This window comes from Grammomys surdaster, unplaced genomic scaffold (assembly GCF_004785775.1).
Source record: "Grammomys surdaster isolate TR1022 unplaced genomic scaffold, NIH_TR_1.0 124439, whole genome shotgun sequence".
NCBI lineage: Eukaryota > Metazoa > Chordata > Mammalia > Rodentia > Muridae > Grammomys > Grammomys surdaster.
The window spans coordinates 246,502-266,481 of record NW_021619445.1 but is presented as its reverse complement, the minus strand read 5'-3'; the positions used below and the strand labels follow the sequence as shown (position 1 = coordinate 266,481).

The 19,980-nt window shown below is 53.1% G+C and overlaps 1 protein-coding gene across 1 annotated transcript in view; it reads right to left on the bottom strand.

Moving 5' to 3' along the window:
- Cyth4 (cytohesin 4) overlaps positions 1-18,886 on the bottom strand; it is a 25,240-nt gene extending 6,354 nt beyond the window's left edge. Inside the window, exons 1-9 of the mRNA XM_028784570.1 lie at positions 18,780-18,886; positions 13,058-13,140; positions 11,168-11,232; positions 9,954-10,020; positions 8,679-8,797; positions 7,605-7,685; positions 6,084-6,196; positions 4,460-4,608; positions 419-530 (exon numbers count right to left, since the gene is read on the bottom strand). Coding sequence (XP_028640403.1) covers positions 419-530; positions 4,460-4,608; positions 6,084-6,196; positions 7,605-7,685; positions 8,679-8,797; positions 9,954-10,020; positions 11,168-11,232; positions 13,058-13,140; positions 18,780-18,798 — 808 coding nt within the window. The 5' untranslated portion in view covers positions 18,799-18,886. The remainder of the gene's footprint in view (positions 1-418; positions 531-4,459; positions 4,609-6,083; positions 6,197-7,604; positions 7,686-8,678; positions 8,798-9,953; positions 10,021-11,167; positions 11,233-13,057; positions 13,141-18,779) is intronic.
- Between the last annotated feature and the right edge of the window lie 1,094 nt (positions 18,887-19,980).

Below are 19,980 nucleotides of genomic sequence, written 5' to 3'. Positions count from 1 at the left end.
TGGGTGGGTGAGTAGATGGGTGGGTAGATGGATGAGTGGGTAGATGGGTGGGTGGGTAGATGTGTAGATGGGTGGGTGGATGTGTACATGGATGGGTGGGTGGATGAGTACATGGATGGGTGGGTAGATGGGTGGGTGAGTAGATGGGTGGGTAGATGGATGAGTGGGTAGAGGGGTAGGTGGGTAGATGGGTAGATGGGTGGGTGGATGTGTACATGGATGGATGGGTAGATAGATAAGTAGAGGGATGGTTGAGAGGAAGGGTAGAAAGTGTAAGTAGACTGCTGGGCTGTGGGTTAAGAGACCCAGAACTGTGCAGGTCCACTCCTAAGGAGTGTGTGTGTGTGTGTGCGCGCGCACGTGTGTGTGCCACATGTGTGCAAGTGAGCATATCAGAGAATGTGCACAGAGGTCTCACCTAGCTTGAGTAGCCAGCCTTCACGGTCAGGGTTGAAGAAGGTGTGGGTGAGGTCACCGCCGTCATCCTCAGGGATGGAGAAAGGCTCACTCTTGATGCTGTCAAACAAGTTCTGCCCAGAGGAGGAAAAGGATGGCTTCAGTCCACTGAGTATGGGGCCAGACAACCTGCCTTGGTGACCTTTGGCAAGTCAGCCCTCTCCTGGTTAACCTACTCCTGGGCCATTCTTGTGACCTCTCCCCCCAAGTCCCTGTCCCCTCAGGTGATTGGCACTCTCCTTTGCACCGGCCACACCCAGACCCTTGTGTGCCTTCCCCTGTGTTGTCCTCTGGCAGAGTAAGCAGGATGGATGCCTTAGGGTTGTACATAAGGACACAGACACACGGGAGATGTTCCTCTCCTATTTAGGTAGACAGTAGAAACTTCTAGATAACACATGCTGAGGTGAGGCTAGCGGAGGCCTTGAGGAGGAAGAGATCGACTGCTTCAGGTTCAGAGACCCAGTGGCAGGAGGGGTGCCCAGTGTAGGGTGCTGACCGCAGTGTCTATCTAGGATGCGTTCTCATTGTAGGGACTGGGATTTAGAGGGTCCTCGTAAGAGCTGACTTCAGTCCTCCATGGATGACTTAGCTGCTTAAATATGCAAGGAGTGACCCTGGAGGTATGTGAGCCAGGGCTGAGATGACTCCTACCCTAGGGCAGTGTTTCAGATCTCCAGCGGGCACTGCGCTCGCCCAGTTGTGTGATTGAATCTGTGGAGGCGGGGCTGGACCGTCCTCCAGCCCAGCCTTTGTGTCCCCCAACCTCACTGTGGTATGGGGGTGAGAGGAAAGTGGGGACTGACTTGTTTTGGCTGGAGTAAGGGCAGGGTTGCATGGGGATGGGGGTGGCAGACTTTACCTTGGGAATCCCCAAGTGGCTAGTGGAATGAGTGTCTGGGACAGGAAAGCCATAGCAGTAGCTGAGCTGTCAGCTCAGCCAAGTATTAGCGAGCCCAAGAAGGCTGCAGGGTGACAGACAGGGTTTCAGCCCCTGCTAAACCCACAAGGGTACCTGAAAGTTTCTGCGGTCACAGTAGCAACGTTTGCATTCTGCCTTGAAGAAACAGTGCAACACGCCCACGCTTCCTGTGTTTTGAAAACACCTTGAAGCCCGCGTCTCGGAACAAACCACTGCATAGAGGACTTTTAGGGCCCTGAGTGACCTTGCGGCCCTGTACCTAGGATCCCCTCTCCTCTCTTTTTTTGTCTAGGTTTGCAGTGAGTTGGGTACCCCACTCCATCCCCAGGTGCCAGGGAGGGACCTCTAATTGGTTGTTTAGAGCCCTGTATGCTCTGTGCTATAATGACTAGTTTAGACAGAGACACATGATCCTGGCCAGTCAATAGGAATTAACTCCAGAAGTAGTTTTCTAAGAGAAGCTGACGGCCTGGCCCTACTTGAGCATCTCTGCAGTAGCCAGGGTCTAGAGGATCGCCAGGGTGTGGGGTGGCCTTGTTGTGACATACAGCTCCCTCAAACCACCAAGCCTCTGGATCTAGCCACACCGGAAGCCAACAATCTGAGGGAAAGGGATCCCTGTTTTGTTTTTTTAATTTAATCAATTATGTATGCGTGTTTGTGTGAGGGCATTGGATCCCATGGAAATGGAATTACAGACAGTCGTGAGTTGTCATGTGGGTGCTAGGAATTGAACCCCAGTCCTTTGGAAGAGCAGTCAATCCTCTTAATCACTGAGCCATTTCTCCAGCCCCATCCATGATCTTTCTAGTGATACTCGTTATGATTCTGCCAGCCAGTGTGGCAGGACAGGAAGGCACGAAGAAAGAGGTATCAAGAGTTTCATATGATGGACAGGCAGGATGGCTCAGTGGGTAAAGGCGCTTGCTGCCAAACCTGATAACCTGAGTCGGATCCTTTGGAAGGAGAGAGCTAGCTCCTGCATGCTGACCTCTGACCTTCAGATGTATACTGTGGCCACATGTCCACACGTAATGGACAGAACCCACAGGAGACGAACCTCCATTTCCAAATGCTGGAGAGAACGTTGCTATGTGGGGAACCGGGAAGGCTGAGCACTGGGGGTCTGCAGCTCTTGACTCTCAGTCCTGTCCCCACTCTCTGCCCCACCCCCTCCTCAGAAATGCATTTTTCTTCTTTAATGAACTCTGTTTCTATCACTATCCACACGTCCCTGGTTCGGTTCTTTGTTTGGTCTTTGCAGGAGGCAGATACACCTTAAGCTGGGACTCTCCTGTCACAACATGAAGCCTCAGGTCAGCTAACTCCAGTGGCACCCTGTGACCTAAGTTTGACCCTGAGAACAGAGAGGACACCGTGACAGCATGCTTAGGACACTGCCTGCTCTGACAGGGAGGCCTGAAGGATGGCCCAGGGAGGAGCTGGTATTCGTCTCCTGCCCCTGTGTCTATCCCCTGCCTCTGCACCTAGAACCTTGTCAGTATTCTGACCCGGCCTGCCTGCACCCTACATCCACAATATACCTCTCCTAGTCTTTCCTACAAGCATACCCTCGAGGGCTGTGTGATCTTGGGGTGACTTCTCTTGGGGCACGTCTCTGTGTAAATTTACCTCTGACTCTTGGTGTACTTAAAAGCATTTTGTGGCTTCTTTGGCAGTTGAAAAACAGTGATCCATGGAGAATTCACTGCAAAAAGACAGTGTGGCACTGGGGTCTTGCTTTAAAAAAAAAAAATTAAAACGAGGCCCAGGAAAAGATGAGAGGAGCCTGGGTTCATGTGGTTGCCTGGGATGGCTCTCAGTGTAGGCCTGGGGAAGATTCGAAATCACTACCCACTCCCTGTAAGCCCTGCTCGCTCCTGCTGGAGGGGCTCCAGAGCCCAGCTGTGGGCTCAAAGACTGACAGCCATCTGGCTGAGGCTCCTGTTGGCTCCTGTTGCTCTTTGCCTAGCTATGTGCTGCTGACCAGGGTACCTGACCCTCTCAGCTAGACTAGAAGCTACACGGAGATGAACGGTTATCTTTTCCAAGACAGTCCGAGCTTGAGGAGGGGGATGATGTATTAGTGGCTCTCTGGATGGAAGGCAACAGCGGTCAGTCAGGGGAAACCCACACATTTAGGATCCCCTGAGAAGGCTGGTTCTGCCCCGAAGCATGGTGCCTCTAAGGCCTGTGTGTTCCAGCCTGCACCGAGGGCTGGTTTGGTTTTATTTTGTTGCTTCCTTTTGCTTGTTTGCTGTGAAATGGCTTCTTCTCTTACCCAGGCTTGCCTCAAACTCGCTATGTAGCCAAGAATGCTTCTGAATTCCTGATCCTCCTGCCTCTACCTCCCAGGTGCCGGATTATAAAGCCAATGCTAGGGACTGGGCCCAGTGCCTTGTGCATGCTTGGCCAGGTTTCTGGGGTGACACCTTTGCCCGCCCCCGCCCCCCAAGATGGCGGCAGGCTGTCTCTCTGTAGCGAGTCTCTCACGGTCGTCATGGTTGATGTGACCCCATGTGCTGTGGGGGTTCAGTGTGGATCCCTGCGTGGAGTTATCCCTGGGCCCCTGTGCCAAGAACAGGTTTTGGTGCAGGGAGGCAAGGATACCGTGTTGGGATCAGGGGACAAGAGGCTTGGGACTAGCCTTGCTGTAGAACTAGCAGGGAATTGTAGGAGACTGGTTTTCTCCCTTGAGCACCCAGCCAAGCATTTTCTCCCTGTGGGTTGCAGAGAAGCTGGCATTCTGAGCTTAGGAGGTATTGTCCCCTTTTACTGGGGTGCTCAGGATGGATCCCTATAGTCTGTGTGTGTCTTCGAGCCTCACACTAAGCTCAAAGTACCATTTTGGGGCAAGTGTGAGTAATGACTGGACAGGGTTTCCCCAAATCTAAATCTGACGTACTTCCCGTGGTCCACCTGCAGACATCCTTGCTGAGATGAGGCCAGGCTGATGATGCCCACATATGATGGCCCACGTCATAATAATAACTAGGCTGGTGGACCTCCGCACCCTCTGCCTCCACTGTATCTCAGAGGGGTGGGACTCCCGGAAGATCGGTAAGGGGGTGGTGAGCTCACCCGCAGCTGCTCCTCCGGCAGGTCACTGCCACTGTTGATGCCACGATTCATGGACACAAAGCGCTCGAAGGACGGTCTGTCCCGCACGTTGGGGTTGTGTAGGCCAGTGTTGAGCATGATGACAGAGAAGGACAGCACGTAGCAGGTGTCTGTGGAACCTGGCACTGGTCACAGTTCTGGCCCAGGTTATTGTCCCATCTTCTGTCCCAGTCCTGGCAAGGTCCAGCCCGCCCCTGGCTGAGCTTGGCAGCCGTTCAAGGCCCAGCCTCCCTTCCCACTCTTGCAAACCTCAGCTGCTGCTCTGCCCCCTGCGGCTCTGCCAGCCCTCCTTCCCTTTCAGATCCTGCTTGCCTTCAGCTGCAGCCCTTCCAGGCCCGCCTACTCTGTTCTCTGCCTCCTGGGAACTGGAGCTCATTGTGAGCCGCCCCGTTAGTTAGTAGCTTGTTCTAAGCTGCCTGGTAACCTGGATGCCTTTTTGGCCCAAGCTGCCAGCAGCCTGCTGCAATGTACAGATTTGTGTGCGGGCTTCGGGGTGTGCCTGCTGTTCTGGGTCTCCTGAGGATCTGGAACCTGAGGGAGGCCAGTTCCCAACCCCTTGACCCCTTGCTCAGCTCTCTGCACCCCCAAGGCCTGTCCTGGGAGACAGGTACAGCTGCACCTCCATCTTAAAGACCAGACCCTGAGGCACAGGAAGTTGAGTCACACAGTGACTCCTGGTCACAAACTGAACAGATGATTAAAATCCCTTCCATGTCTATGTAGCCTGAATGACGGACTGATTGAGACAGTGTCTTACATGAAACCCAGGCTGGCCCTTGAACTGGCAGTGATCCTCCTGCCTCAGCCTCCCTAGTGCTGATATTATAAATATATGGCAACACCCCTGGCCTCCACCAGTTCTTATTGAGCCTTCTGGGAGCTGCAGTGCTCCCTGCCCTTGCTGGGACTGATGTGCTCCCTGCCCTTGCTGGGTGTTTAAGTGTGTAGAAACCAGCCGGCAAGCAAATGCCAGTTCCCAGGTCATGGCCAACTGCAGCAAAGACTCCAGGGAACTTTTGTCCTCAGTTTGACATAGGACAGATTGCTGCCTGTCTGACTCTGACTCTGTGCTTCCCTGGGGACAATCTGCTGCTGTGCTTAGAGACTGGCATGGGGGTTTGAGGATGCTGACACGAGGGTCCAAAGGCCTTGTACATGTAAAGCGCCAGAACGCAGGGACCCCCTCTGAAACTTGGCTTGTGGTATGGTGGCTCCTCCCTCATCCTGTCCCTATCTCAATATTTGGTTACCCTTGGAGACAGAAGTGTGGGCGACAGAGCCTGTTGATCACCTGCTCTGCCCTTTCCAAGATGTTACATGCCCTGGAGCCTTTGTTTAAGTGGAGACATTAAAGCATCTTCCCCTTAGAACTTCTTAGAGAACTCCTACTCATCCTTCAAAACCTCACTCAGACTTTGCTTCCTCTGAGAAGCCATCCTGAACTCCACATCCCAACGCTGCTCTGTCTTTCCTTGTTCCCTCTCCCCAGGACTGTGCTCCAGACAGACATGGAGTTGGTGCTCTGTGAGGGTTTGGTAAAGGTCTGAAGGTCTGAAGGGCTTGGGGGACATGAAGAGTTTGTCACCTGTGGACCGGAAGACTCCGGGGTTACAAAGGCAGTAGCGAGCGGCGAAGGCTTCCATCATGCGGTCAATCTTCTGGGCCTCGCCCGGCAGCCTGAAGCTCCACAGGAACTGCCTAGGGGACAGGACCATGGTCAGTGAAGCAGGCGCGGCTCTCAGTAGCATCAGGTGGTGAATGGGAACCGGTGACCACTGGGCTGGGCAAACATGGGGTAGGTGAGTTCAGGTGCGAAGTATCAAGAGCACTGGAGGATGCGGAGTCTTACAGAACACTGGCATGGGGCAGCAGGCTCTGGCTGTGGGACCCTGGCAGTGCCTCAACTCCATGGGCTTCCCTTTCCTTGGGACCTAAGCTTCCGCTAAGTTCTGGACACTTGTGACTTAGTGTAAGCTAAGTTCTCTTATCTCCTCAGGTCACTTAAAATCTGCTCAGCAAAAAATTATTGAATGAGAGAAAGTCAAAAGGAGAGAAAGCAAGAAAGGAGGAAAGAAACAAAGGAAAAAAGATTGATAGATGATAGATAGATAGATAGATGATAGATAGGTAGATGGATAGTAGACAGACAGACAGACAGATGAGTGATTCCTAAGCCCTTCCTCCAGGAAGCCCATACAGCTTGGATAATAGTAGGCTCTTTGTTCCTAGCCATGCAAACCCCTACTCATCCTTCAAAGCCCAGATCAAATCTCCCTCTTGGGAGCTGACTTCCAGGCCTTCCCAGCAGCAGCTTTAAGACTCCCTAAGTTGACATGAAGTCTCACCAAGACAGGTTGACACGTGTGACACTAGCCATGTCAGGTTACAAACCCTTCTGCATTTAGTCCTCCTGCCCTCCCGACTTGGTCCTGATTTCCACATTACAGATGAGGAGATAGAGGCCCAGGGAACCATGCTTCCTTCTCTGGTTTTTGTTTCATTTTGTTTTGTTTCTTTGTTTTTAAGAGAGGGTGGCCCACATTAGCCTGGAACCCACTATGTAGCTCGAGCTGGCCTGTAGCTCGCAGCAGTGTCCCTGCCCCAGGCTTCCAAGTGCTACGATTACAGGTGTAAGCACCGTGCCCAGCTTTGAGGTCTCTTCTTTGTGCCTTGCTCTGGGTCACACGGGGAATGAGGGGGAAAGCTGGGGTCTGGAGAGGACATCATGGGGCACGTGTTGCTCACGCGGGGACCACGCTGTGCACACAGATGGGAAAACACAAGTGGAGGTAAGAGCGCTAGAATCAGGCCATCATGAGCCACAGCGACTGTGCTCTACACGGATCTGGACACAGGAACAGAGTAAACACGGGCTAGCCTAGAAAGTGCTAGAACATGGTGCTAGACCCTCAGATGAGGCCACCGTCTGAGGAAGGGCAGCTACAGATATCGCAGTGGGGGAGCAATGAGAGGCAGCTGCAGGCTTCTATGCCTGGGATTCTCCTGCCTCAGCTCTATAGGGCTGTGGGCCTCTCAAGGTTCCTCCTCTGCATGCAGGCCTGGGTTGGACTCCCACCCCCACCACATCCCCCCCTGCACCACTCACCTGAGGGCCTGAACGAGGTTGAGATTGGCAAACTCATGGCAATCCACAAAGGCCTGCAGGACCTGCAAGTTGATGGGGTCCCTGGGGAAGGACGGGACAAGAGGACACACTTGGTAACTTGCCATGTCTGCCTTCTAGAGAGGGAGGGAGAGATGACATCCTCCCAGCCCAGTTATACAGTGGGGACACACCTCTGTCTCTCTTTCCCTCTGTCTCACTCTCTTAAACACACGCAGACACATGTGCATGGATGCACGCACATGCGTATGGACACACACACACACACACACACACACACACACAGAGGCATTGAACTCTGGGCCACTGAGTCAGGTTCTTCCTTGGTCACTTCCTGCCTGGTGACCCTACCCCAGTCTCTGCACATTCCCACCCCCATTTCCTCATTAGCGTTGGTCTTTCTACTTCCTCCCCCTCCCCACCTCTCAGGTCAGGGGCCTGTGAGCTGCCTCACTCAGCAGTGTTTGAGAAGGGCTGGTGACTCACTGAGCCTCCTACACTGTGGCCCATCCCTCTACCAGCCAGAAGGTGGTCCCAGACACTCCTGTCTGGAGCCTCCCCGGATCCCCCTGCCTCACACCCTTCCTTCCTTCCTCCCTCTCAATCCTTCTTTCTCTTCCACTGCTGCTGAGTCGAGCTGTCCCTGCTGAGGGCCTTGGCGTTGACTGTTCTCACAGCCTGGAATCCTCCTGTGTGCATGGCCCTCACTTCCTTGCCAACAGAAACCTGAGCCCCAGCTCAGAGCCCTCCTATTTGCCTTCTGTGTACCCAACAGAGCTCATTTCTGTCTCTCTCCCATGCAGATAGCACCTGTCCCTGAAGACAGGAGTTTGACCATCTTGTCTTATATGGCCACCATTTGGAAGAGAGCTCAGAGCACAGCAGGCACAAACTGAATGAATGAATGAATGAATGAATGAATGAATATGCCAGAGCCTGGGAATCAGTGCTCACCTCAAGTCCTCAGAACGATGGCTTTCCAAGCACTGTCCACCCCGAGTGGCGTGTCCACCCCACACCCTCACTTCCCGCTCCCTGTCTGGGGGATCCTCTTACTTTTCTCCCAAGTAGGTGCCAATGGCTGTCTTGTTGAGACCGTCGCCCTTGTAGAGGAACTGGGCGATGTCCTGGACATCAGAGGTCAGCAGCTTGTGCTCAATGAGATACTGGATGCCCTGGAGATGACACAGAGTTCATGAGCTGCCCCCATAGCATGGGCCCCCAGTGGAGGAGGGGAGAAGAAGGGGGACCTGGTGTTTGAACTCCCCACAGCCTGTTCTGGGATGGCGTTCTCAAGTCACTTTTGGGAGGTGGTGAGCCCCCCATCGCTGGAGGTGTGCTCAGGGAGCTAAGCGAAGCAGGGTTCCCCAGGGTCTCTCCAGCCCGGGCACGCTTCGACTACACCCTCCCGTGGTTGCTGGAAGTGGCGGTTCTAAGCCTCGGTGAGTCAGCCTCTCCTTTTGTTAGCTCCCCACTCTTATAATTCCAAATCGTTTCATTTCACTGCAGCAGCAATCTACGCTCATTGTGTAAAAGTCACACAGACCAGCGGAACCAAAAGGGGAGGTGACTGCAACCCCCACCTGGGAGGTAGCCAGCTTCCATGGCAATGACCTTCCCTGCTCTTCCCAAGTGGATGGGAAGGCATGCCCCACCTCCCGGCACCTTGCAGCCAGCTTTGCTGGGCAGCCTGTGGCCAGAGCCGGAGACACGTGTGCCTGTTTGTAAGTGGAGCAGTGATCCAGGGCCTGGGCCTGTGCAAGGTGGACGCCCAGGCAAGGCCGTCTCAGCCAGAGCATTCCCTGAGGTTGCCTGGACTCTTGCCCTAGTATGGTTTGTGGCTTCCTCCTGTGGCTGTCCCTGGTGGAGAGGGAACCCATGGCCACCTGGCAGAAGGAAGGGCTGCTGGCTGGCGCTGAAGCCATGGGCAACAGAGATTGAGAATGAGTTTTTGCAGCCTGGGCTTGGAAGGTGTGCTAGGGAGAGAGAGAGTTAGTTCAAGGTCTAAGGGCCTCACTGCCATAAGCCCATTCCAGAGTAGGGCATGGGGCCAGGGAAGCGAGGGCATTGGTCCAGGGGACTTCACAGCCTTCCTGTCTTTGGGCTGCAGTGTTGTGGAATGAACAGAGGCCAGCCCTAGCTAGGGACCAAAGGCTTGTCCCTGAGGGCTCTCAGCTCTCTCTGTTGGGTGGTTTCTGGGGTCAGTTGCAAAGGTGCCCAGAAGGCAGCTTCCTCTTTCAGCTCATCTGTGCACCTTGGTGAGTCCATGTCCTCCTATGGTCACCCGGAAGCCTACTTGGGTGGGATCCATGGCCTCCCCCCCATGTGTACCTTAGCAGGGTCCATGTTGAATTTCTTTTTCCCGATGCACATCTCCTTCTCCTTCTGTGCCATCCGGCTGTGGACAGAGGCATATCAGCATGGTGGCTCTGGATGCCACCGTCCCCCAAAAGCCCCAAGGAGGGCTTCCTCAGGAGAGCCAGCATGCCCTTGGAACTCCATGTGTAGCCCCAGCCCCTGTGTCTGGACCACCTGGGAGAGCAAGAACCACCTGGGAGGGTGTTAAGGGGCAGGGTAAGCTGTAAGCTGAGCACTGAACTCTGGGCCTCTCGGGAGCTCAGCAGAGCTCACTGAGGAGGAGACAGGGGCATGATGGAGCCAGTGAGGACATGGGTCCCAGAGGCTGCTCCTGAACGTGAGTCTTGCTGTATATGCTCTTGGGCCAAGCTACAAGAATGAGTCCTTTCATTTCTCCTCCCTCCCCCAGGTCTCAGTTTCCTTCTCTGCAAGAACTCCCTGTTGCCCTCATGCAGGGCATGTGTGTATGTGTGTGTGTGTGTTCATGTGTGCACATGAGTGTGCATGTGTCTGAGTTGCTTGTGAAGCAGGGGTTTCAGAGGCTGGACGGGCTCTCAGCAAACCATGTGTAGTTCAATAGTTCAGTGCCCGAGAGTCCTAGCGGGCATGTCCAGCCTGCTGGCTACAAGTGGCTGCGTCTGGCCCAGGAGAGCTATGAATGCCAACCAATACATAACTTACTTGGAAACGTTAAAAGATTTTTTTTTTCAATTTGTAGCAGAAGTGTCACTTGTGGTTTTACAATGTCAAGAGGTTGGGGGTCTAGGAGAGTATATGGGAACCAAACCTTCTCCTTATACAAATGGGGAAACTGAGGCCCAGAAAGAAGGCCCAACCCTAGGGCAAAGAGGCAGCAGGACCTTCTTGTGTGAGGACTGAGTTGGGCCAGCAGAGCCTACTCCAGGCCAGACTTCTGGTTCCTAGATACCAGAGCTCCCTTACCCTTATCCAGGGTCAGGGTCAGGGTATTTGCTCATCCGGTTCCAGCTGCCTCTGACCAGTAATGTTCAGGCAGTACTGTGGGGAGGTGGGGTGGAGAGATGAGAGTGTGGAGCTTGTTTGAGAATCAATGGGGAGTGGTCCAGACAGTGTGTATGGGGTTGTGGCCATCTCCTTGGGTGCTATCGCCCTCCATGGCACACGGAAATGTGCCCGGGAATCGTCTTCCCCTGGGCCAGGCCCCTCACCTCTCCTCCGTGCTCTCAAAGCAGTCAATTTGGGCAAACACATCTGCAATTTCATCCTTCAGTTTCTGTGGACACACATACAAGGGTCAGGCTGGAAGTCCCGCTCTGCTTGTGGTTCAGGCTCTTCCCTCAACCTTCTCAGCCCCACCCCTTTCCTGTGCCCTTTTTATCTTCAAAGCAGGAGCTCAGTACCTCTGTGTGCTCTTGCGCCTGCACCAGCCCTCGTTTCAGGGGTGGGAGTCCCTGTGTACACACCTGACCCTATTTTCGGCTCCCTCGCTGTCCCCGTGTGGCCGGGAAGTCTCCTGCCCACTGTTCTCACCAAATAAACCCTCACTCCACCTGGCTGACAACTCCCCACAGAAGCATGGTATTGCCCTTCCCTGTTCAGAATTCCTCTGTGGCTCTCCATGGCCACCTAGGGCATGGATCCCATCTCTTGTCCAGCACCACATCTTCTCTGTCACTTGTCAGTAAGCGCCTGCCATATGTCCAGTGCTACTGGTACCCCAGGGCCGGGACAGCACAGGCCTCTCAGGAGCTGTGCACTTCATTGGAACAGAGGGAACAGGAAACAGCCATGGCATTCCCATGTCTGCAGGGCAGATTCTCAGCTTGTGCTGCTCTCGATTCCATCCCAGCATGCCTCAGCCTGTTTCCAGGGCGTGCCCAGTACAGGGGAGGTCCCTTCCCTAGCTTGCCCACCAACCACATTTTCTGGACCACTCGAAAAGTAGCTGTCCTGGTTCTACCCTGCAGTTAGTAGGTGAACAGGACAAATAGCCCAAGAGGCAAGCACCGTCTCCCCACAAGATGAGGGGTACTGAGATGTGGTACTCCTGGGTTGTTCCTAGGCATCAGAACTGGCATGAGACCCCTTGCTCTGAGGGCTGACAGATCTTGGCTTAGCTTCCACTCACAGGCATAATGGGGATACCCTCACTACTATTAACTGAGTACCTATATGCTATAGCTACGGGGCCAGAGGTGGACAAGGCCCAGATTCTGTTTTCATGGAGATAGAGTTTGGGGATGTTGGGGCCACAGGTGCATGGCGAGGGGCTAAGGGGCAAAAGGCAGAACTCAGCAGAAAGTGACCACCACAGGAATGGCCGAGAAGGAGCCTGACACATGTGTGTGCTAGCCGAGTGGGTGCTTTCGTGTGGAATCAAGTGTGCATGTGTGTGTAGGTGGCAGGCAGCCTGGAGGAGGAGGTAGAACTTTGATCAGGAAGGTGTAGGAATGTGAGGAGAGCTGAGAGGAACCCCAAGTGGAGGTAAGAAAGTATGCAGAGGCCCAGAGGCTGAACTGAGCAAGGCCAGATTGAGGAGCAGACCCCTGTCTCTGGAGGTAACTGATAACCACGGGAGTGATCATCTGAGAAACCAGTGAGCTCCCCAGAGCTGAGCCCAGGGTGGATGTGACCTTGTCCAAAGGTTGGGTGTGACCTTGTCCAAAGGGCACAGGAGGGGCGAGCTTGCACCTGGTCTGCTCTGGGCCTAGCCTCTGAGCTGGTGTGGGTAGTCCCTGGCAGGTTCAGCCCACTTTCTATTTTTGAGGTGGGATTAAGGCTGGGGCTCTGGGACCTTGGATTGAGCTGAGAGGAGCCAGGAATTTAGGACTCAGGATGGGAGGGGGCTGATACCTGGGGCTTCAGGGAGGAGAAGACAAAAGTCTAACTTGCTTTCTGAACATTTGGTCAGGAGAGTGGGAGATAGATAGTGTTGAGAGCTGACTTGTGGGCATGTGAAGTTTAGTCATTAGTATGAGTGTGTGTAGATCTCAGTGTGAGCATGTGTGAGCATGTGCGGATCTGAACAAGGTCAGGTATGAGTCTGTTGAGTGCGAGTGTCTATGGGTCTATGAGTGTGAGCATATATGTGCACACACCTGGATGTCCTCCAGTAGCTGCTTCCTGTGCCATTTGATCTGCTGTAGCTCCTTGGCCTCTCCACTGCTGAGCTCAGCTGGATCTGGAGAGAGAGGAGGCTTGCTTAGTTAAGCATCCCAGGGCTCCTCCTGGGGAGACCCCTGAAACAAAGCGAGACCCATTATGCCAGTGACACTGGCTACTGGAGCCTGACTGGATGCCACCATCACTGGGAGGCATTCTTGGACATCCCTCTCCAGAGTAATGCTACTTCTTCATCATCATTCTTTTTAGTCCCTGGTGAGAGATTTTCTGTGGCCATTATGGGGGTCACCTGGCCAAACCTAGCTGCAAGGGAAGCTAGCCATACCTAGCTGCAAGGGAAGCTGGCCAAACCTAGCTGCAAAGGAAGCTGGTAAATGGGCTTTACTAGGATGATCCTGACTTGGTAAGACAGGAAAACAGAGCCTTTCCAACTTGGGCCTGGCAGAATGACACCCATAGAGAAGGATGGCAAGAAGAAGAAGGGCCACACTGCCATCAGCGAGGTGGTGACCTGAGAATACACCATCAACATTCACAAATGCTTCCATGGAGTGGGCTTCAAGAAACGGGCCTCTTGGACACTCGAAGGAATCTGGAAATTTGCCATGAGGGAGATAGGGAGTCCAGATATGTGCATCGATATCAGGCTCAATAAAGCTGTCTGGGCCAAAGGAATAAGGAATGTTTCATATCGCATCTGGGTCCATTTATCCAGAAAACGTAATGAGGATGAGGATTCACCAAACAAGCTCTATGCATTGGTAACTTAAGTGCCTATAATCACATTCAAAAATCTACAAACCACCAATGTAGATGAGAACACTAAACTTACTGAATGTCAAAGTTGCAGAACAAAGAAGGAGAAACAGAATTTGGAGGGGTGGAGGGAAAGGGTTGGCACACCATCAGTCCATACTCTAAGACACTGTAACTCAGAGAATAGAAATAAACTGGGGCCCTGGATCAGACTGGCTTCCAATCCCGTGCCATCTCATCATCCCCCAAAACAAAGTGAGGCCCACAATGCTGGAGCCACACCCGGACATTGCACATTCATCCCACCTACAACACTCCAGTCAGGTCCTCCACAGAGCCAGGCACAGCAGCTTGCCATATTTGTAATCCTAACATTTGGGAGGTTGAGGCAGGAGGATTACAAATCCAACACCAGCCTAGGCTATAGGGTGAGATTCGGTCTCATCAACAACAACTAGAAACCAAACAATCATAAGCAAACTATATCCAACAGTGTGGACAGCTAAGGATCTCCAAGCTGTCCCACAAAGACCATGGTGGAGACCTTGGTCAGGGCACCTGATTCACCACTTCCTGTGGTTCAGGAAGAGAGGGTGTCCTTGAGTTCCTACTAGCAGTGACTAGCGAGACCAAGGCCAAGTGAAAGGGTAGTGGAGAGATTAGGGGACACAGGTTGGGAGACCTGGGTGGTTTTATAGAAGATGGTGAGCAGAGATTTGCACGGGTCACCAACAGGCAGGCACTCAGGAGGGGTGTGAAGGCACAACCTGACTAATGACCAGCTCAGCTGACTCACCAGCCTCCTACAGGGCCACCTTGGCCCTGGCACAGCAAAGGATGTAGCCATATGGCATGACAAGAAGCTGGACTCCTTCCTGGGTCCCCTGACTACCACCCATAATGTCTAACCAGCTGGGTGGAGATGCTGGCATTGGGCCACAGTTTGCTTTGGTCTGGAACCTTTGCTCTAACAAAGGCCAGCCAGTTCTTTATTTTTATTTTCATGTTGCTAAGGATAGAACCAAAGGCTTTGAAACAGGCCTGACAGATTCCCGATCACTGAGCCCCATCCTGGCCCAGCTATTCATGTTGGCTGGAGTCCACACAGGTTCAGAGAGACACCGCTCCTCTTCGCAAGGGCTTTCAAATGCCATGGGACCATGTGAAGCCAGGAACCCCTTCTTAGCAAAGGCTGTGTGCAGTGGGACCTGAATGTCCCCACCCTTTGTCACCATCAAGGCCTGCTAGAGAATGGAACAGCTTTATGTGGATGCTGAGGAGAAGGTCCCCTGCTTGGATGGTCCCTCCAGGACACGAAGTGCCCCTTTCCATTGCACATGCAGCTGGACTGCACTCCTTAAGCAGGACTGCAGGCCTGCTGCCTCAGTGGAACTTTCTTTCCCTATAGGGGTAGAGATCATGTTCCAAGGTGGGCAGAAAGGAGTCTGATGCAGGTTCCATTAAAGTCCAAGCTCTTGGACACCCAAGGAACCCCAGACATTTAGTCTTCATGGTTCTTTACAGGGGTGGTTCTCAGTTTAAGCCTCGGGGACTCAGGAAGGTGAGGTGGCATATCCCGGGTCACACAGCTAGGAAGGAACAGTATGGGATTTCAGTATGGTTACTGACACAAGGCTTTGCCCAGGCGAGCCAGGTGTGAGTGTGTGTGAGCATGCATGCATGCATGCATGTGTATGTACATATGTGCATGAATACATGTGTGTATGCATGTGTGTGTGTGTGTCTGCTTTAGGAGAGTGGATGAGCATGTGTGTTCGCCCCTGTAGAGGCCAGAGGCTGATGCCAAGTGTCTTCACTTTCTATTTTCTGTTTGTTGTTTTGTTTGTTTTGTTGAGTTTTCTTTTCTCTCTTTGTTTCTTTGTTTCTTTATTTCTTTGTTCCTTTGTTCTTTGTTTGTTTGTTTGTTTCTTTCTTCCTTCCTTCCTTCCTTTCTTTCTCTTTCTCTCTTTCCTTTCTTTTTGAGACAAGGTTACTCTGTGTATCCTTGGCTGTCCTGGAACTCACTCTGTGGACCAGGGTGGCCTCAAACTGCTTCTGCCTGTTGAGTGCTGGAACTAAAGGCATACACATCACTGACAGCATCTCTCATGAAAACTAGACTGGCTGACTACCAAGCTACACCTGGACCTCAAGCAACTCTGAGATTTCCCCTCTACCTAGCCTCTTCCTGAGCCTTAGAAATGCACCTCAACCTCAGGCGCCTTGACAGCACCACCCTCTAGCCTCTGGGTACCGCCATCACCAGATCATGTCAATCGTGTCCACGCCCCTCACTGATATCTGAGTTCAAGGTGGAAGCTGGGCTACCCAAAGCCACTCTGCCTCCCTTTGTGTGCTGGCCCTGAGTGCTCCCACTGCCTCCTCCTCAACTGAGGACCCACTGTGTGTACTCTTCCTCCTGTCTCTCAATCCCTCATGCTCTGAAGAGGGGATTTTTAACTCCCTGCTATATGTGATACTCTTGGGAGTTCAGAGAGGTTAAATGACCTCTCTCAGCCACCATAGATGGGTGGTGGTGGAGCAGGGGTCCATGCTCTACCCACCTGGGACTGGAGCCTACAACCCCCCTGGAGCCTCGTGAAACCCACAAGCCTAGGTGTTCTGACTCTGTGCCAACCACAAAGATGTGAAAAGCGGTCACCTTCACCCCAGCCTGCTCTGCCTTCTGTGCTCCAGCCTCAGGCCAATGAGCGCCCAGTGCCCACTGCCCGGCAGCCGCCACGTCAGGTCCTTACCACTTCCCCCTTGCCCTTCCTCTTTCCCATCTTATTTTTAGTGCCTGCAGCTTGGCTTTCAGGCCAGCTGGCTCCACTTCCCCATTACTGGTGAAGGAGGTACCACTGGGCACACAGGGAGGGGGCTCCTGGGGGGCATTAGGTAGAAGGGGAGGGAACTTCATCTCCCTGCCAGCGGTCTCTAGTTTTAGCCTGCCTGCCCTTCACCACTGGCATACATCAGGCAGGGCTTTCTTGTGCTCAGGGCTCACCTTGCTGCAGGCCCTGGGGAAGGGCCTTAGCCTGCTGCCCTATAATACAGGTCCATGGCAGGAGCCAGAGGCAGCTTGGGAGAGCTTTTGCCACCATCCCTATCCATAAACATCACAAGGGAACCCCTGCCTGCTGCAGAGGACACCCAGCCCTGGCACCTGCAGGGCAGATCCCCACATTCCTAGAGGCAGGCCAGGAGGACAAAGAACTAGCCGTTCACAAACAATGAATCTGAGGGGATCCCCGGCCATCATGGGCTTCTGTGAGACCTGGGTAACAGAAAGATCTCTCCCTTCCCAGATGCCTCCCCCAGGAAGTCCCCGGCCCCTGTTCTCATTCTCCTCATTTGTGGGTGTGGCTGGGGGAGAATCAGAGTCCTCTGCCCTCCACTCAGTACCTGGAATATCAGCCAGCTCCCCTTTAGTCATTTTGAAGCACGCCACGGGGCCATTTGTAAAATGAATGAATAAATGAACAAACAGAAAGGTGAAGCAGTATGGTGAGCCTTTGCCTGGTCTCTCTTCACCTTCTTGTTGGCCCTGAGCCTAAGCCTAGTCCTTGGGACTTTGTGGAACTTAACTCACCCCCCTTGCTCCTCCCCCATAAAGCCCCAGAGAGACAAGGGAGAGGTTATATTAAGGAGATCTTTGGTGGCTGGAGCCACAGCCTCCTCTTATATCATGTCCCCTCACAGCCTCCTGTGTCCCGTCCATAAATGAATGGCTCTTGAAAGAGTCTAGGGAGGCAGGTGTGGTGGCACATGCCTTTAATCCCAGTGTCAGGGAGGCAGAGGCAGGCAGGTCTCTGTGAGTTGGAGGCCAGCCATGTCTACAGAGCTATTTCCAGGACAGCCTTGGCTACATGGAGAAAACTTGTCTCCAAAAATCTAAAAGAGGAGGAGGAGGAAGAGGAGGAGGAAGAAGAAGAAGAAGAAGAAGAAGAAGAAGAAGAAGAAGAAGAAAGAGGAGGAGGAGGAAGAGGAGGAGGAAGAGGAAGAAGAGGAAGATGAGGAGGAGGAGGAGGAGAGAGAGAGAGAGAGAAAGAGAAAGAAAGAAAGAGATAAAGAACCCTATGGATTTCTATGTTCCTGGGATTTGGAACAAGGCATAGCATCTGGAGAATACCCAGCACCAGTGGGTGGGGCCCAGCACCAGTGGGGGGGCCTGGCTGTTCAGTGTTAGGTTTCATTTGTGGAAAGGTGTCACTCTGGACCAGTCACATAGACCTGGGGATCCGGACAGCTAGCAGCTGCTGTCCCTCAGAGCCTAGAACTCCAAGAAAACTCTCTGAGGCTTAGGTACAGGGACACGGCTCCTCCTACAGCCCTGCTCTATGCTCCTTGAGAACCAAACCAGCCTGTCCCTCATGTCCCAACTGTACAGCCTCCTTTTTCTCTGTCCCTCAGACCCACCACCCTGGCTACAGAGCGAACGAGGCCTACTGCGCCAGGGGCTCACTGAACATGTTACTCATTCAGGCAATGTCCCCAGCCTCCATCAAAGGTCACCAGACTCCAGGAGCTAAAAAGGCTCTGTAGGGCCCTCACACGGTCCAGCAGGTGTCACCACCAACAGTGTCTACCTTCATCAGGAGTCATTCTTTCCAGTCATCTCAGGGCCCCTGAAGAGAACCTTCCCTCTACCTGAAGACTCTTCCTTAGAACTTCCAGAACTCTCTCTCTGCTTAGCTCTGTTGGCCTCTTGATTTCCTCTTCCCTAGTCCTTGATCTCCTGTCTTATCTTTTATCTCGTTTGTCACCATCCCCCTCACAGCTAGTGCAGAACCCAGGAGGTCAGCGACCACTCAGATCCCTGTAGAACCCTGAGACCTGGAGTCCAGCCCAGTTCCTACCTCTGCACACAGAGTTTGATGTTTTATTTCCTGGCCTTCAGGAGGAAAGGGCTGAGGCCCATGGCTGGGACCTATTGCTTACCTGCATGACACACATCCATTCTGAAGCCCCGGGGGAAGGTGGCCCAGCTGCTTGTCTTGCTAGCTCAGCTGCTGCTCTGGTGGGTAGCCAAGAGAACCAGTCATGGCCCCTTCCTGCCTGCCCCGCCCAGACCCTGTGGGAGGAAGTCAGCCCTGGCCACAGGGGTCTGTGCGCAGGCTCCTGACGAAGAGCACACTTCCTAAAGGCACTTGGGTTTCACCACTTAGCTCAGACCCTGGCATCTGAGTCCTGGGAGAGTGGGGAAGCAGAAGAAATGTGGAGCTGTGGGTGGGGCGCTGGTAAAGACAGGCAGGCAGATGGATTATGGGCACCACAGGCTCAGTCACAGGGGAAGAAGATCCTAAGGATAGCCCTTAAGCGGGGGGTGTGGGCCTTTACCCAGCAACCTCTTTATAGACAAGCTAAAGGATTTTCCATCTTCTAAGGTCCTCTCTGAACTCTTCATCAAATCTCACCAGAGAAAAGACAAAGTCATTCAGTGATGGTCAGGGCTTTGCTTTCCTTCTAAGAAATGCCACCCCTCCCCTCATGTCTCATGAAGTATCTAATTTCCCTCTCTCCCCAGGCTGTCGGAAAACTCACTATCAAATCTATTCAGTCCTTCCACGTGACTTTTCGGCCAGATCCAGTTGTTTGACCCTCAGCTGCTCCACTCAGGGTGCGTGTGACTTTGGGCTAGTCACACTTTGCTTGCCTGTGAAGAGAGCATGCACACTCAACCCTGGGAATGTAGAAAGAGCAGTGTAAGATTCTTGGAACATAGTAGGTGCTTTAAAAATGCTTTTCCTTTAGACTTTAATTTCCCCTTCCCCTCCCCCTCCCCCGCTGTTGACGGCCTTTTCTGGCGGGTTGGTTCAGATCCTAGAGGGAAAGAGGGATGGCTCACAGAAACATCAGTCAGATGAGTGCTTACTGTTTGAAATTCAGGGCGCATCCTGGCTCACTGATCGGTTTCCAGTCTGTTTAGAAGTCCAGCGAGGGCAAGGTCACATCTGTGTCCTAGTATCTAGTAAAATGTGAGGAGAAAGGGATGTTCAAGTGGGGATGAATGAATGAATGGATACACTGAGGAGAGACAGGCCTGTGGTCCCTTCCTTGAGTGGTACAAACATTTCTGCCCTGGTGATATAGGCCTGTCATCCTGGCTTTTTGGGAGACTGAGGTGGGAGGATTGAAAATT